This window comes from Oryx dammah, unplaced genomic scaffold, assembly GCF_014754425.2.
Source record: "Oryx dammah isolate SB20612 unplaced genomic scaffold, SCBI_Odam_1.1 HiC_scaffold_13, whole genome shotgun sequence".
Classification (NCBI taxonomy): domain Eukaryota; kingdom Metazoa; phylum Chordata; class Mammalia; order Artiodactyla; family Bovidae; genus Oryx; species Oryx dammah.
Window position 1 is genome coordinate 9338035 of NW_024070197.1, and position 17030 is coordinate 9355064.

At 51.7% G+C, this 17030-nt stretch overlaps 1 protein-coding gene across 2 annotated transcripts in view; it reads right to left on the reverse strand.

The window, feature by feature from the left end:
• Positions 1-15183, reverse strand: part of AP2A1 (adaptor related protein complex 2 subunit alpha 1) — a 27166-nt gene extending 11983 nt beyond the window's left edge. For both annotated transcript variants that reach the window (XM_040252246.1, XM_040252245.1), the window contains exons 1-4: positions 14943-15183; positions 2436-2504; positions 2171-2313; positions 1492-1685 (exon numbers count right to left, since the gene is read on the reverse strand). In XM_040252246.1, the coding sequence (XP_040108180.1) occupies positions 1492-1685; positions 2171-2313; positions 2436-2504; positions 14943-15009 (473 nt within the window). In that variant the 5' untranslated portion in view covers positions 15010-15183. The remainder of the gene's footprint in view (positions 1-1491; positions 1686-2170; positions 2314-2435; positions 2505-14942) is intronic.
• Between the last annotated feature and the right edge of the window lie 1847 nt (positions 15184-17030).

Consider the following 17030-nt stretch of genomic DNA (forward strand, 5'->3'; position numbering starts at 1 on the left):
ACTTTCTCCAATACTTCTAACTGTCCTCTCCTCCTCATTCCAGCCTCCAGTTACATGGCACCTCCGTGAAGACACCCCCCCGATGAGTCTGATCTAAGTAGCCATCCCCACATCCTGCCGCCTGTTTTGTTTTCTTCAGTGACGCTGTCACTGTCTGAACTCAACTCACTTCTCTGCCTATGCGTTTGCTCTTTGGAGCCCTTCTCAGATGCCAGCTCCCTGAGGGTGGGGACAACTGTTCCCCCAGCTCCTTCCTGCCTCCCAATGCCTAGAACAGAGCCCGGGACTTTGCAGGTACTCAAGAAATAATTGCTCAACACCCTCCTGCTTTAGAAAGATCACAGGCTGATCACTGACCTTCATCCCTTTCCTTTTTCCACAGCCAACTCCTCTTCCTCACCCAGGTCTCAACCTAATGCCACTTCCTCTGAGAAGCCCTCTGACCCCCAGCCTAGTTCAGATGCTCCCACTAAATGCCCCTAGGCTCCTGTGCCCCACAGCAGGGTTCTGAGAGGAAGTAATACGTTTTACCTTGCAATTATTCCATCAATGTTTATCTCCCACCTCTGGACCGTGAACACCAGGAGGATGATGAGCGTGTCTGCCTCTGGTCATGGCTACGTCCCCAGCAATAAGCACAGCGCCTCACACATAGATGCCCAATAGATGATTGTTGAATGAATGAATGGAAAAGGGGCAAAAGTTCTGGAAGGCTGTCACTGACATAATTTAAGGTCACTGCCTCTTCTTTACCAGATGTTAAAGGTCAATCAGAAATTTTGCAAGTTTTATCACATTCAGTGATAGCCCCTTCACTCCTGTGAGCAAAAAGTCATTTAATTCATTTTGCAAGATGGCTACCCACTCCAGTATCCTCGCTGGAGAATTCCACGGACAGAGGAGCCTGGCGGGCTACAGTGTCACAAAGAGTCAGACATGACTGAGCAACTAACACTATCATTATAGTTATTTTGAGTGTTTCTCATTACTAGACCTGTGCTTCCTATTATTTTTATAAAAAGGTTATTTCACTCCCTTTGTATTGGTTTATCTTATACCACATGGTAACCAAGGTTGTATGAGAGTCAAAGGAAAATGCCTAAGAAACTCTCCAAGCCTTTCAACTGCTTCTTATTTGGGACAATACATTTTTCTAGTTCTTACCATAAATAAATAGTAACAAATTTCTACTTTTTTTAACTGTACTTTTGACCTTATTTTTTCTTATGGTACATAAACAATAATTTATAAATATATTTAAAAAAAAAGGTCAGTTAGACAGACACTCCACTGGCTTTGTTGGGAAGCTGCCTTACAAGGCCGAGTTGGACTGGCGAGATGACAGGAGACAGGCACGGGGCTGCCACCAAGCCCAGTGCAACCCCCACGTCCTGGCTGGGAGACCTGGGCAGGTGACACAGCCTCTCGGACCCTCAAACTGGGCTGGGGCTCGTCTAGCCCGCCCCACCAGCGGGGTCCCCAGTGCCTCACCCAGCCACCAAGATGCGAGGGATGTCCGCGGCGAAGGCCTCGCCCATCTCGCGGCTGCCCACGTTGGCGATGCAGTGCAGGGCCAGGCACATGAAGGTGGGGTTGCGGCTGGCCAGGTCGTTCTTGATGGCGTTGTTGATGAGCCGGATCAGCTCGGAGTTGGAGTTCACCAGCACCGAGATGAACAGGTAACCCTGGGCGGCGAGGAGGTAGGGGGCTTGTGGCTAACTGACCCTCAGCCCTGCAGTCTACATTTCTGGCTCCTCCTGACTCAGACCCAGGGGTCTAGCCCCCAGCCCCTCCTCCCCAAGACCCAGGGGTCTGGCCCCCAGCCTCTACCCCCTCAGACCCAGGGGTCCAGACTCCAGCCCCTCCTCCCCCAGACCCAGGGGTCCGGCCCCCAGCTCCTCCCCACTCAGACCCAGGGATCCAGCCCCCAGCCCCTCTCCCCCCAGACCCAGGGGTCCAGGCCCCCAGCCCCTCCCCCCTCAGACCCAGGGGTCCAGGCCCCCAGCCCATCCTTCCCCAGACCCAGGGGTCCAGGCCCCCAGCCCCTCCCCCATCAGACCCACGGGTCCAGGCCCCCAGCCTCTCCTCCCTCAGACCCAGGAGTCCAGCCCCCAGGCCCTCCTCCTCAGACCCACGGGTCCAGCCCCCAGCCCTTCCTCCCCAGACTCACAATCTGCTTCTCCGTGTACTTGTTGGAGCTCAGCAGGTTCACGGCCTCCATGTGCCCAAAGTCGATGTCGTGGCCAAGCAGGAAGATGAAGAGCAGTTTACACACATACTTTTTCTTGCTGTAGCCGTCCAAGGCTTTGTCCCCTGGGGTCAGAGGAAGGAGGACAGGGTGGCAAAAGTGAGAAAGGATTATACTTACAAGTCTCAGGTATTCCAGCTCTCAGCCTGCTCCTTCCACAGACCCAGGAGACGGGCCCCCAGCCTACCCTTGAACTTGGAGCGGATGTTGGCCAGTTCCTTGTTGATTCTCTTAATCTCTGCCTCCTTGCTCTTACCTGGGGAGGAGAAGGCAGGGCAGGTGAGGAGGGTCCCAGAGAGTTGAGCTGCCTGCTCTCACTTTCCGGGGCCAGGACCCTCCAGGCAGGACCGTCCCAGGCAGAAGGGCGGATTCTCTCTATGCTGGGGTCCCGGTCTGGGGGCTGAAGTCAGGCCTGGGACCCCATCTCTGTATGGGAGCTTCAGGGAGGTGAGAACCTTCGCTCAGGGGTCCCTACCACCCAGAGGAAAAGCCTGGCACACACTCTGAAGCGATCCCTGACCCCCTCCCTTCTTCCTCTTCCTGTTCCCGTCGCATCCATGGCTCTGCACCAGCCCCCAGCTGAAATAAGCCCCTGGCAGAGAATGTGTGATGAATGAAGGAGTGAAGAGATGGGCTGCCCTCAAGCCGACCCCTGGGGCCCTCAACCCCACATCCCCACTGACCTCAGCATCTCCTGAAAACCTCCTCTGCCCTCAGCTTCCTGATCTTACTCGCTCACCAGGCCTTGTGTCCTGAGCTGCCCTCCTCTGCCGCCAACTGGTCCCTCCTCCCAACCTGCAAGTTCTCTCCACACCCCATGCCACCCCCGAAGCCTGGCCCACGGACCCACTTCCTCCTTCCCCGCCACACGTCTGTCTGCAACATCCCTACTCTTCTGATGAGACCCACCCAGAGGCGGACTCAGGAGGGCCTCCCTGGGCCCCACGAGCCTCTGTGCTCCTTGATGCCCAGGAGACCCCATCAGACCATGATCCGACTGGACAGTGACCCGGTCTCGGCCACCCTCACCGCCAGCTGTGTCCCTCCTCCAGCCTCCCAGTCCCATTCGAGCCAGACTTCACCATTGCACCCTTGGCAGGCTTCAGCACTCACTCAGCTCCTCCGAGCAGAGAACCCTGGGTGTCCTCACCCCTCACTCAAGTCGTCGCCACGTCCTCTCTGTCTGACCTTCAGAACATGAGCCCAGACAACCTCCACCATGACCATTTTGTCCAGACCCCATGCCCACCCACCTGGATCACTGCAGCAGCCTCCCAGGGCGGGGACTCCACCCCAGGGCCAGCAAGCCCTCTGGCCCTGCCCTGGTCACCCCTCACATCTCGCTGTGTGTCCGGCCTGGCGGGCCTCCGCCAGTTCCAGGGCCATTCCAATGCCCTCCCACCTCTGGGGTCTTTGCACCTGCTATGCCCATCTGTCCAGTTCTCGTCTCGTCATTTGGGTCTCAGCTCTTGTCATCTCCTCCACGTGGCCTTTCCTGGCCAGTTCTTTAAAGGCAATGCTTTATTCTTCAGTTTCCTCATTTTATAAAATGTCCTCCCTGGCACATGTCACATTGCATAACCATTTATCTCTACTGTCAAACCTCAGCTCCCTCTTCATTACAAGCCATCATGAGGGAGTTTCTAGAACAGTACCCAGCATATAGCAGGTGCTTAATAGATGTCTGGTCGGGACTTCCCTGGTGGTCTAGTGGTCAAGGCTCCAAGCTCCCAATGCAGGGGGCCTGGGTTTGGTCCCTGGTCAGGGAACTAGATCCCACATGCTGCAACTAAGACCTGGTACAGTCAAATAAATAAAAATAAATATTATAAACAATAAAAATAAACGGCTAGTCATCGGAAGGGTGGAGACTGCTCTGACCCATGGCTTGTGCCAAGGCAACAAGGAGGTTCAAGTGAATCAATGAATGAAGGCTCAAGTAAGAGGATGTCCTCTCCTCCTCTTTAGAAATCCTGCCTCGCCAACTACTCCCAACTTCCCGGGAAGCTCCCGTAAGCCCCACTTCAGCTATCAGCTCCCTCAGGAAGCCCCCTCTGATTAGCACCTCCTGATCAGTTCTACGCAGATGCTACAGCTGCCTTGTGCAATACGGCAGCTGTCAGCCAGGCAGCTCTCGAGCACCTGAAAGGTGGCTGTTCTCAACTGAAATGAGTGGCAAAGACACATTTAGAAGACTCAGAGTCGGGGGGAGAAAACGAATGTAAACTATCTCATTACAAAGTTTAAAATATTAATTAGTTGATGTTGTTCAGTTGCTAAGTTGTATCTGATTCTTTACAACGCCATGGCCTGCAGCACATCAGGCTTCTCTGTCCTTCAACTATCTCCGGGAATTTGCTCACACTCATGTCCATTGAGTCAGTGATGCCATCCGACCATCTCATCCTCTATCACCTCCTTCTCCTGCCCCCAATCTTTCCCAACATCAGCGTCTTTTCTAATGAGTTGGCTCTTCGCATCAGGTGGCCAAACTTTCCTTTAGGATTGAGTGGTTTGATCTCCTTGCAGTCCAAGAGTCTTCTCCAACACCACAGTTCGAAATCATCAATTCTTCAGAGCTCAACCTTCTTTATGGTCCAACTCTCACATCCATACACGACTACTGGAAAAACCACAGCTTCGACTAGACCAGCTTTTGTCAGCCATGTGATGTCTCTGCTTTTTAATACAGATATTTAGTTTGCCATAGCTTTTCTTTCAAGGAGCAAGTGTCTTTTAATGGCTTTGGTCTTTCATGGCTATGGTCACTGTCTGCAGTGATTTTGGAGCCCAAGAAAAAATCTGCCACTGTTTCCATTTCTTCCCCATCTATTTGCCATGAAGTGATGCGACCGGATGCCATGATCTTAGTTTTTTGGATGTTTACTTTTAAGCCAGCTTTTTCACTCTCCTCTTTCGCCTTCATTAAGAGGGTCTTCTTTAGTTCCTCTTCACTTTCTGCCATTAGGGTGGTTTTAAATGAAAAAAAAAAAAATCTAAATACTGATAACATGTTGAAATGATGCTTTCAAATTGTGGTGCTGGAGAAGACTCTTGAGAGTCCTGTGGACAGCAAGGAGATCAAACCAGTCAATCCTAAAGGAAATCAATCCTGAATATTCATTGGAGGGACTGATGCTGAAACTGAAGTTCCAATACTCTGGGCACTTGATGTGAAGAGCTGACTCACTGGAAAAGACTCTGTTGCTGGGAAAGACTGAGGGCAGGAGGAGAAGGGGGTGACAGAGGATGAGACGGTTGGATGGCATCACAGACTCGACATGAATTTCAGCAAATTCCAGGAGACGGTGGAGGACAAAGAAGCCTAGCATGCTGCAGCCCATGGGGTTGCAAAGAGTCGGACACGACTGAGTGACTGAACAAGAGTGTATCAAGTTACATAAATACATTAAAATTAATTTGGCCCATTCCTTTCTGCTTTTTAACAAAAATGTGGCTCCCGAGGAAGTTAAAAACCACACATGCGGCTCACACTCTGGGTAGGACTGCTCTCAGGCTTTCCCAGGGCTCCCCGCACTGCCCAGGTCAGAGCTGCTGTGGTGTCTGGGTCTGCCCCTTCCCCAGACCACACTGGGAACCACCTGAGGGCTGGGCCACTTTTCTAGTAATGACTCCATGTTTCACAGGCTTACTGAGTGGCTGCGCTCAGGAAAGACAAGATGTGAAAAAATACCAAGTGCCTGAAGAGGTACAGTGACCCGCTCCCAGTCCTCAGGGAGAGAGGAGGGTCTCCGGGACCTAGGTGAAGGGCCGTGATGAGGCTGAACCGGCCTGTGTGGCCCCAGAGCCCATCTGACACTTCATTTATTAATTACATGGTTCCTGAGCCCTGTGGGGCAGGCTGAGGAGGGCCACGCTGGGCACCCAGGACTATAGAGGTCCAGCACTTCTGAGCCTCCCCCAGGGCCTCTGGGCCCGGTGGGGCACAGGCTGCATACCCCCTGCCCACAACTGAGCAAGCTATGCATGGATGGAGGTCATGGGGGCACCTGTGGGGCCTTGCTGGTGGCTGCCGAGAGGAGGGGACATTTGAGGAGGGCTGTGAAAGATGAGGCGAGTTCAGGCGCAGTTCACCAGGGAGAACTAAGCCACGCTGCTGAGTGCCCAGGGGAGGGTGGCCAGGGCGTCAGGACAGCGCCTCCTGATGGGGCAGGGGCAGGGACCAGCATCCACGCACGTGGTGCGCATGTTCCGTTCATTCTCCCAGGCTGTGCAACACTCACTCTAGTAAGTTGCCTTAAAGCTATTCTGTAGGTACCAGAAAAGAAAAAAAAACAAAGTTTTTATAAATGGACCACATACCACACAGCGGCTGCCTAACTTTTACCACGGGTAGATGGAAACCTGAATGGTAATTACATTTCCAACACTAGAGCCCTCTCCGGCCTTTGCTTACACCTCTATTAAAAGCTCCAAGAAGCAGAACAGAACTAACCGAGAGTGCTGGATGACTGAGCAGTGAGCAGAAGGTGCTGGGGAGCTGGGGATGTTTGTTCCTGCATCTGGGGGCCAGTTATGCAGCTGTGTTCAGCTGAGGAAAATTCATCAGATTTTGATGATGGCTTCATCAAAATTCATCACGTATGATCTGTGAGCTTTTTTATAGATACACTATATATATATATATACCTATAAGTGAATATATATTTGTATAGGAATATATATTAACATGTTTTTATAGTTAAGTATATCAATGACATAGAAGAGAATGTCAAACAGACACGGAAAATTTAAAGAATATTCAGGAATTCCTTGGGACTTCCCTGCTGGTCCAGTGGCTTAGACCCCACGCTCCCAACACAGAGGGACCAGGTTAGATACCTGGTCAGGGAACTAGATCCTGCTGGCCGCAACTAAAGATCCCATGAGCTGCAAGTAAGATGCAGGACAGCCAAATAAATAAACAAACATTAAGGGACTTACCCACACTCCAGTGGTTAAGAATCCACCTTCCAATGCTGAGGACATGGGTTCAATCCCTGGTCGGGGAACTAAGAGGCAACATGCGGCAGAGCAACTAAGCCCACCCCAAAGCCTGCACGCCACAACTAAGACCCAACACAGCCAAATAAATACATAAAATTAAAAGAAAAAGAATTTATGATAGTCACCTGAGTGAATTATTCATTTATTATGCTATAGTTGGACATTTCACTCCTTTAATAAAAAATATTAGTGGCTGCTATCTGTAAAAATTAAAAATAAGCTTTAAAAAATCTTTAAATTGTCCACATCTATTTGATGTTATCTTCTGGATCACCAATATACTTCCCTATAAAAAAAGAATTCACAGAAAGAACAAAGCATCAGGTCTCCAAAAGAGAATGCTCTGTGGCCCTGAGGAAGGGCATTCTGGCAGAGCACATAACCTCTGCAAATATCTAGGGCCCGGGTGCCCAGAGACAGCACCTGGGTGCTGCTGAGGGTAGCGCACGGGAGAAAGGGGCTATAGGCAGCTGTGACAGAACTGGGCTGCCGGAAGAAATTTTTCATCACTCAGGGCCAGCCTGCGACAGGAGGTGAGCTCCCTGTCACAGGAGGCATGTAAGCACTTCAGGGTGTTTTTTAAAGAGATTTCTTTATCTTCAAACATTCCCTGGGTCAGGCTCAGACCCTGCTCTGCCCTGAGGATGCTCCCTGATTGGAGGGGAGGCTGATAGGGATAACATGGAAAACTTTGACAGAGGCAAACACGGTGAGGGCTGGGAGGCTAGAATCAGATGGGAGGAAGAAAGCTTCCTGGTACCCAGCTCCTGGGATTTGAGGCTCCAAGGACAAGGCTGAAATGCACAAAGCAGCAATAAGGGGAGGTGTGCTTGGGGTACAAAGGTCAGCTTCTGTGAAAGCCCGGGGGCTAGCATAGCAGGGGGGGGTAGACTGCAGGGTTCCCTGCGGGTGCTGACCTCTTCTGCCTGCAGCGGTTGCTGTGAGGGCCCTGCAGGAGGGAACAAGGCCACTGTCTGGCTACAGGCCCGGGCAGGGGACTGCTGGACGCTCCAGATATACCAGGGGACTCCTGGCTGGGGCAGCTGCAGCTTCCCTGAACATGTAACCTGGGGCATCGGGGTGCAGCTCCCGCTGCCATCAAAGGGATCCTCACCAACCCTGACTGCCATGAAGGGACTGTCACGCTTTTACAGCAGTCAGGTAACCCAGGCACTATCCGGTGCCTCACTGCCAGGCCCTTCGGTGCTTTCCAGACAATTGCTATTTACAGTACAAAAGAGCAAATGTTTCTCTCTACTAGGATGTGCCCTGCTGTCTCCCACACAAGTCCTGACAGCCCCGAGTCCTCAAAGACGCTTCTGGGAGATGAGACTGTTGACTCTGGATCCCTGTGAAGTTCACAGCGTGCTGTCCCCTCTCCGCCCACTAGGGGAGCCACTGGCCACACGCGGCCACTGGGCACTCCAAATATGGCTGGTGCCTCTGAGGGACTGGATTCCTAATTTACTCGTAATCAGTTAAAAATTAAAAAATGATCCTCCACTCAGTTACCGGGAAAGTATGTTTGGAACGACTTGGACCCTTTTGTGAAGCTTCTTTTTAACTACAAGTTTTATAAACTATTCAGACAGACCAAGTTATTTCCAATGAAAATGGAGCTTCCGAGTGGAGAAAGGAACATAAACTGTCTCATTAATCATTGAAAAAATATCGATTACACATGGAGATAATATTTGGGCCATCCCGGGGTAAAGGAAATAAAACATGTTAAAGTTAATTTCCCCAGTTTTATTTTTGTAATGTGACTCCTAGAAAATTAAAATGTCTATATGTGGAGGGACCTCGAGATTGTCATATTAAGTGAAGTAACAAATATATTAGAGAGACAAGTATCATATGATATCACTTATCTGTGGAATCTAAAAAAATGATACAAATGAACTTCTTTATGGAACAGAAACAGACTCACAGACATAAAAAACAAATTTAAGGTTACCAAAGGGGATAGCTGGGAAATTGGGAGGGATAAATTAGGAGGTTGGGATTAACATATACACACTACTATACATAGAAGAGATAAATAAGAACCTATTGTATACCACAAGAACTATACTCAATATCTTATAATATCCTAAAATGGAAAAGAACCTGAAAAAGGATATATGTGTGTGTGTATATATATATATACAAAAACTCAATTAAAAAAACTGAGGTATAGTTAATTTCCAACTCACTGGAAAAGACTGATGTTAGGAAAGATTGGTGGCAAAAGAAGGAAGGGGCAGAGGATGAGATGGTTAGATAGCATCACTGACTCAGTTCAGTCAGTCAGTTCAGTCGCTCAGTCGTGTCCGACTCTTTGCAACCCCACGGACTGTAGCCCGCCAGGCTCCCCTATTCATGGGATTCTCCAGGCAAGAATCCTGGAGTGGGTTCCCATGCTCTCCTCCCAGGGATCTTCCTGACCCAGGGATCAAACCCGTGTCTCTTGCATCTCCTGCACTGGCAGGCAGGTTCTTTACCACTAGCACCACCTGGGAAGCCCCTTGTCCTGACAGGTGAGGTGCTGAATGTGATTGTGGACCGAGGTCACAAGAAACACAACGAGAGGGAGAAAGAGGGCTCAGGCCTGGATCTGTCTGTTGTTGGCATCAAGCCAGTCCCTTTAACACACTGATGCTGGGGCACCACCAAAGTGGGACTCATTCCTTCTGCTGAGTCAAATCCTATTCCTTCACTGCTCTGAATCTCTCCCTGGCTCCCATCTGGCCCAGTGTAAAAGCAAAGTCCTTACTGGATCCACTAGCTCCCTCTCTGACCACAGCTCCCACCCTCTCCCCACATTCCTATTCCTCAAGCACAGTCCTGCCTCAGGGCCTTTGCACAGGCTGTCTGTGCACCCAAGAATGTCTTTTCCAGATTTCTATGGGCCAATTCACCCACCAAATTCTGCTCCAATGTCACCTTCTCAGAGAGAGATTCTGACCAGCCAATACCAGAGCGCCATCCCTGACCTTGTCCCGACACCCCTTCCTTGCTTTATTTTTTCCCAGCAGTCTGAACAGCTGAACACTGTATATTTACTTCTGTGTTGGTCCAGCTCCCCGCTAGAATGGGAGCACCACAGGGAAGGGACTTTTGCTCACCACTGTGGTCTCATCACTTAGAAGAGTGTCTAGCACTCAGTCAGTGCTCACAAAGATAGATTCGTTCATTCATTCATTCAATCAGCAAATACCTCAAAAGGGCTCCCACGGGCCAGGCCCTGAAGGTGGAACTGGGGGCCCAGGGAGAAATCAGACCGAGGCCTGTGTTCCAGGGTTTGGGGAAGACTGCCACAAAGAGGATGGGTCACAGTTTGTTGTGAAATGTGCCCCCTGGAGAGCTTGGGGCACTACGACAGCCCAGCACCCACTTCCCGTCCATCACCTGCACTCTCCTCAGGCTTGGGGAGGGCTGGGGCCCTAGAGAGGAGGTAGCCCCACCCCTGCCTTAGGGAGCTCCTGGCAGATAAGTGTCTGGAGGCCAGACTCCCCTCCAGACAAGACAGGACCACGCCTTCAGGCCGGGCCAGGCCTCACCCCTCCCTTTCTTATCTGCAGAATTTGCCCTTCCTGGCTCTTTTCCTCAAAGCCTGCCTTCATCCCCTTCTAGATCCTCCCCCCAGCTCCACTGTGCCAATCCTCCAGTAGGAGGCCTCCACTCTCCTCCTGTCCTCCACCTGCCCCCCAACCCTCCTCTTCCCCTCACTCAGGTTTGAAACCCTCTCTAGTGCTCTCAGGACAAACACCATCCTGGCCTCTGCCCACCTCCCCAAGGTCAGATCGCATCCCTCTCTGTACCAGCTGTAACACAGACCTCAGAGAATCTCGACGGGGCCTCAGGATCTTTGCACGTGCTGTCCCTCTGCCTTCAGAGCTCGCCTCCCCTTCCTCTGGCCTGGCTAACTTCTCCACATTGTCTGGGGAATGCAATAAGACAGTACCTGCTCTCCCAACACCCTGGCCCTCTCCCTCACTGGACTTAGGACAGCTACAATCTTTTTTTTTCCCACTTAAAAAAAAAAATTGGGGGACTTCCGTGGTGGTCTAGTGGCTAAAACTCCAAGCTCCCAACGCAAAGGGCCTGGGTTCAATTCCTATTTGGGGAACTAGATTCCACATGCTGCAACCAAGACCCAGTGCAGCCAAGCAAATAATAAATATAAAATTTTTGATGAGAATAGGAAAGGAGCCAAGATAGGGCTTTTAAACAAGTCGATATCAATTCTGAAAGTAAATTTCACATGACTTTCTGAGGGGCAACAAGATATACCTCCCTGAATGCTCTGTAATATATTTAGATCTGACTTTATGCTACATAAAGAAAATAAATTTAATGTATCATCAAACAGTGGCATACGTGAAATAAGAGGATTTGCTGTATAGCACAGGGAACTATATTCAACCACAGTGGAAGAGAATATGTGACAAAAGACATATATGTATGACAGAATCACTTTGCTGTACACCTGAAACTAACACAATATTGTATATCAACTGTACTTCAGTCAAAGAAAAATTGAGCTACAATTCACACAGCACACAGCTCACCACTCGGCAGTGCCAATCAGGGTTTCTTTAGTAGATCCACAGCGCTGTCCATCTATCACCACCACCTAACTCCAGAACATTCTTATTACCCCCTAAAGAAACCCTGTTCTCATTAGAAGTCACTCCACATTCCACCACCCCCTCGCCCTAGGCAGTCACTCAACTACTTTCTGATTCTCTGGATGTGCTGCTTCTGCACGTTTCGTATCATGGAATCCTACAATATGTCGCCTCTTATGTCTGGCTTCTTTCCCTCAAAATGATGTTTTCGAGGTTCACTCATGCTGTGACCTCTACAGTCCTTCATTCTTTTTGATGGCTGAATAACATTCCATCGTGTGGGCGTCCACACTGTGTTTTTCCATCCATCTGCTGGTGGGCATCTGGGTTTGTTTGTGCTCTCTGGCTATGGATCGTCAATGATGCTGTACGAACATCCATATACAAGTGTTTGGGAGACGGACAGCTGCAATTTTTATGCAGTTCCTGTCTCCTTCTGGGGCCGGGAGGTTCCTGGGGGTACAGACAAGTCTGTCCTATCTACCACTGTGTTCCCAGCACCCACGATAAGGTTTGAAACATACCAGCCAGGAAACATACACTCGATGAGAAAACCAAGGACAAGGGGCACCCTGATCCTCCAGTCCTGATTCTTTCAGCTAAACGACCTCCACTGCCCCCAAGTCAGAGTATCTCCTCCATCCTCTGGCTTCCCTCTGAGGTCCAGCGATGACACCCACTTGTTTTCTCTTTCCTTCTCTACCCCCACCATCCAATCCCTTTGGAGATCCTCCAAGATCTATCTCTAACCCAAACACTTCTCAGGGATTCCTTCCCACCCCAGTCGAGTAAATCACCATCTCGCGCGAGGATGCCTGCAACAGCCCCGTAATTCTTTCCCTGCTTCCATTCCTACCTCCTTGGGTCTACTGTCTATCCAGCAGCCAGAGGAACTATTTTAAAACATCAATCATGTCCCTTCCCTCCCATGCTCAAAACCTTCCCGCCACTCTCGCTTCAGAGAAAGGCCAAGGTGCTCCCCATAGCCCACAAAGCCCTACCTGCTCCCTGTCTCTTCTCTGCCCAAATCTCCCACCTCTCCCACCCTCCCTTGCTTGGCTCCAACCACACAAGCCCACAAGCCCCCTCGCTCTTATCTGAACCCTCACCAAATGTGTTACAACCTCAGGACCTTTGAACACACCATTCCACTGCCTGGACCCCTCTTGCCTCCAAAATCTGTACCACTTGCCCCTTCTCAATCCTGTTCCCTTCCCTCTTTTCCCGTCCTTATTTTTCTTCACAGCACTAGTCATCGTCTGTAGTTCTCTGTGTTTGTATTTTAATCTCCCTCCTGGCACGAGTGCTCCAAGGGGCAGGGATTTCTGTTCACTGTGGTAGCCCTCATGCCTAGAAGTGTCTGGCACACTGGATTGATCAAAAAGCATTTGTCAAGTGAGAACGAATGAATGAACCTTCAGAGACAAGATGTTCTGGTTAACGGAGTCAGCTGACAAGAAAATGGAGCCTTCAAGAGGTTGAATGACTTGCCAAGGGTCACAAGGTAGGTGTCAGAGGCAATGCACACCTTCTTCTAACAGCTGCCCTCCACCACAACCCACAACCCCTCAATGCTCCACACCTTTCCTAACAAACATAACCTCCCTCTGCCACTTGGTACCCAAGTTTCCACTCTTCTTGCTCGCTGAGTACCTACTATGTGCCAGATCATCCCATACCTGCTAAATTCTAAAATCATCACTGGGCACTTGCAGAGGCTGCTCCTCAGATTCGGCCAAGTAACAAAAACAGGAGCCAAGACATCTAGTGCCTGGAATGTGTGAAACGCCTCACTCACATTTGGTTATCATCACAACCCCATCAGGAAGATGCCATCAGCAGTCCCTCCTGACAGATGAGGAAACCGAGAGGTGAAGTCCCTCATTCAAGGTCACAAGGCAAGGGGATGGGAGCAGTCAAACTCAAACCGAAGCCTGGCTGACCCCGGAGCCTGTGCGGATACAGCCTCTGAAGCTCTTGGCAGCTCCAAACACCAACACCCGCTCCCAAGAGCTGGGAGCTGACTTGGCGCCAGGCCTCCCATAGTCACGACCATTCTTCCTGCTGGTGAGGGCTGTCCCCATGTTGATGTGGTCAGAGGGGAGAGGGCTCCAAATTCAGGGCTATCCTGCTCCCCGACCCATGACCCCTCTGGAACCAGGCTTCCCCCCATGCCCACCAGCTTTCCAGATCTCTTCCCCATGGATGTCTAAGGCCCCCCAGGCCCCTTCTTTGAGATCTGAGCTCTCTCCCTTCTGGCACTTCCCCCAAGTCCCCACATTATAATGACCTCTCCTTTCCAGGCCCCCCAGCTCCCTGTTTCAGGTTCTCCCAAGACTCTCCATCTGCAGCACTTCTCCGTGCTCCCCTCAGTAACCCCTCTAGCCCCTTCTCCACTGCCCGCCACGTCTCCATCCAGGAGCCCCTCTGTGCCTCACCAAGGTCCCAGAGAGTCTCCCTTGTTCCCATCTCTCCTCCCCAAATCCCTGGGACTTTCTATCACTCTCAAGTCCTCTCTATGAACCAGCTGAGCGCCTCCATGACCTGTCTAGCCCCTTGGCCTCTATGACACCCCCTCACCCAGGCCCTCAAGCCCGGTTCCTTTTAGGTTTCCTGTGTTTCGCGTCCTCCCAGTCCTCTCTGGCCTCCTCCTATTCTACCTCTCCATAGGGTACCCCCACCCACCCTCCCACCCATGCACCTTCTTCCTTTTTCATCTGCAACAACAGGGATCTCTCTAACCCTACCGCTAATATGATCCCCCAGCCTTCCTTCCATTCCCAGGGGACACCTCTATGCCCTGTTCCCGGGACTTTACTAGTCTCCTCTATTAAGACCCTCCGCGATGCCTCTAACCACTCCGCGTCATCACCTCGAGAGGCACACTATGACACCCTAACCCCCTCCATTCCCTCCAACCCACCCTTAAGTCGCCCCCCCCCCGGTGGCCTCTTTCGCCTCTCACTCTATGGCCGCAATGGATTTCTAATCCTTGGGCCCCTCTGTAACGCCCCCCCGAACCCTTCAATTTCACGCTCTCCCCACTGCCCGATCTCCCCCGGCCGCGCTCTCACAGTTCCGGATGTCGGAGATGAACACGGCGAGCCCCCGCATCCCATCGCCCTTGGACACGGCCGGCATGATGGCGGTGGCGTCGGCTCCAGGCCTGGCCGGGCAGGGCACGGCACGGCGGGGGCTGGCAGGCGAGGGGTTACCGGGAGGAAAGGACCCCAGGCAGCGCGGAGAAGCCGAGCCGGCCGGGGCGGGGGGCGGGCAGGCGGGCGGGGAGGGCGGGCTGGCGGGCGGGCTGGCGGGCAGGCCGCGGCTCCGCCCCAGACCCCTCCCCTCGCCTCCGCCAGCCTGCGCTCTCGGGGCCGCCTATAGGCTGCAATTACTGGCGCTCAGACACAGGCTCGGCCCCCCCGCCTGTCTCATTGGTCACTGGACAAAGGCGTGCGGCTCCGATTGGTCCAGCGCCCCGCTATTTCCGCTCGGGAGTGGAGGGGGAGTGGAGGCGTTGCCCGAGCGACGGGCGGAGTTCGTGACGTACAGTGGGACCGCCCCCTCCGCTCGGCCGCGTGAGGGACCGATTGGATCCGGGGGCTCTCCCAGGAGTGAGGGACGGACGCGAAGGACGGAGGGGGCGTGGACTTGCAGAGGCGGGACTCACGTTGACGGAGGCCAATGGGCGGGTAGATCGCCCCCGCGGGCGTCGCGGATTCGCCGAGCCAGTCCTACGCCCGCCCTCGATTGGGCCGGTGTCTGGGGCAAAGGAGGAGGGCTACGATCCGTAGAGAAAGAAGGAGAAAGGGGGGTCGTTACTCGCCTGGGCTGGGATAGGTGGAGCGGCTCCTGCAATTCCCTGCTGCAGAGAAGGAGTTGGGAGGGGCGGGAGAGCGTGAGGTGCCTACTGCGCAAGCGTCTTTCTGTTCCCCTTTTTTTTCCCCTCCTCTTCGCCACCCCCGGACTCCTTAAATCTTCTTCCTGGGAGCCGTCCCTACCTCCTCCCCCTCCCTTCTTCCTTCCTTTCCCTTCTCTAGCCGCCGAGATGTTGGGACCTAACTTGTCCGGAAGCCTAGTATCCCAGAGCTGAAGAAACAGTAATTCAAGTCTACTCCCATTAAGCAGAGGTTAAAACTGACGTCCAGAGAGGTTGAATGACATGCCCAAGGTCACAGAGCTCGGGAGGATTAAACTATATTCTAACATTTAACTACTTTCTCATATACAGTGGCTTTGTTGTTGCAACTGTAACACCATTAAATAGATATCAAATACAAATTGCGAGTCTTTCCACCAGACTTTGAGTTCTTCCTGAAAAAGAAGGGGACCCGGTAATGAATGAAGAACGTTGCATAAGGAAAGCAGTCGATGAGCCCTCTTTGTTTGGCCCAACCAACACCAGTTGTCGCCCCAGAGACCTTCCTCGTTAGACTGTATTTGGGGAAGGCAAAACCTCAGAAACCCCAACGCCCCGGGCTATTGAGAAATTTGGGGCAAAGGGAACTGGAAGAGTCCATTCTAGCACCTAGAGGAACTAAGTCCCCGGTCAGGCTTTTCCAATATCGGAAATCTAGTATGCTTGGATTGAGCCTTAGGAGTTTCACGGGTCCTGGAACATCCCCTGAGGGAGATGGGGATGGGGCAGAAGAGCCCATCTTCCAGGTTCAATGGATTCGTCCATTTGGGTTTCCAGGGATGGGGCTTGGGAAAGTCTATTTTGGATTCTAGGGGGACAAACATCTCTGGTGTGGGGGGAGGCTGTCTGCCCCTGAAGACTATATAGAATGGCCCCATAAACAACAATAACAACAAACTATTAGGACCAATAAGAGTTGGAAAAGCTCCTTTTTATGGAAGATAACCTCAAGCAATACAAGGACTGGAGCAGTCCATGACAAAGGAAGAAGCACTTTCCTCCCTGAGGATACCACCATTAAATACAGATAGATACCAGATAGATAGATAGTAGTGGGTTGGAATTAGTCTGCTTTTCAGGGGATGCAAAGAGAGACATCCAGAGCCGGATGTACAGAATTATGTCCCTAAGGAAGAGGGAAAAGACACCCTCTTCCTAGACTTCATGGGGATGGATGTGGCACCCTGGACAGGAGCTCATGGGCTCACCAGTGCCAAGTTAGAGCAGCGCCTTCCAAAAGAAA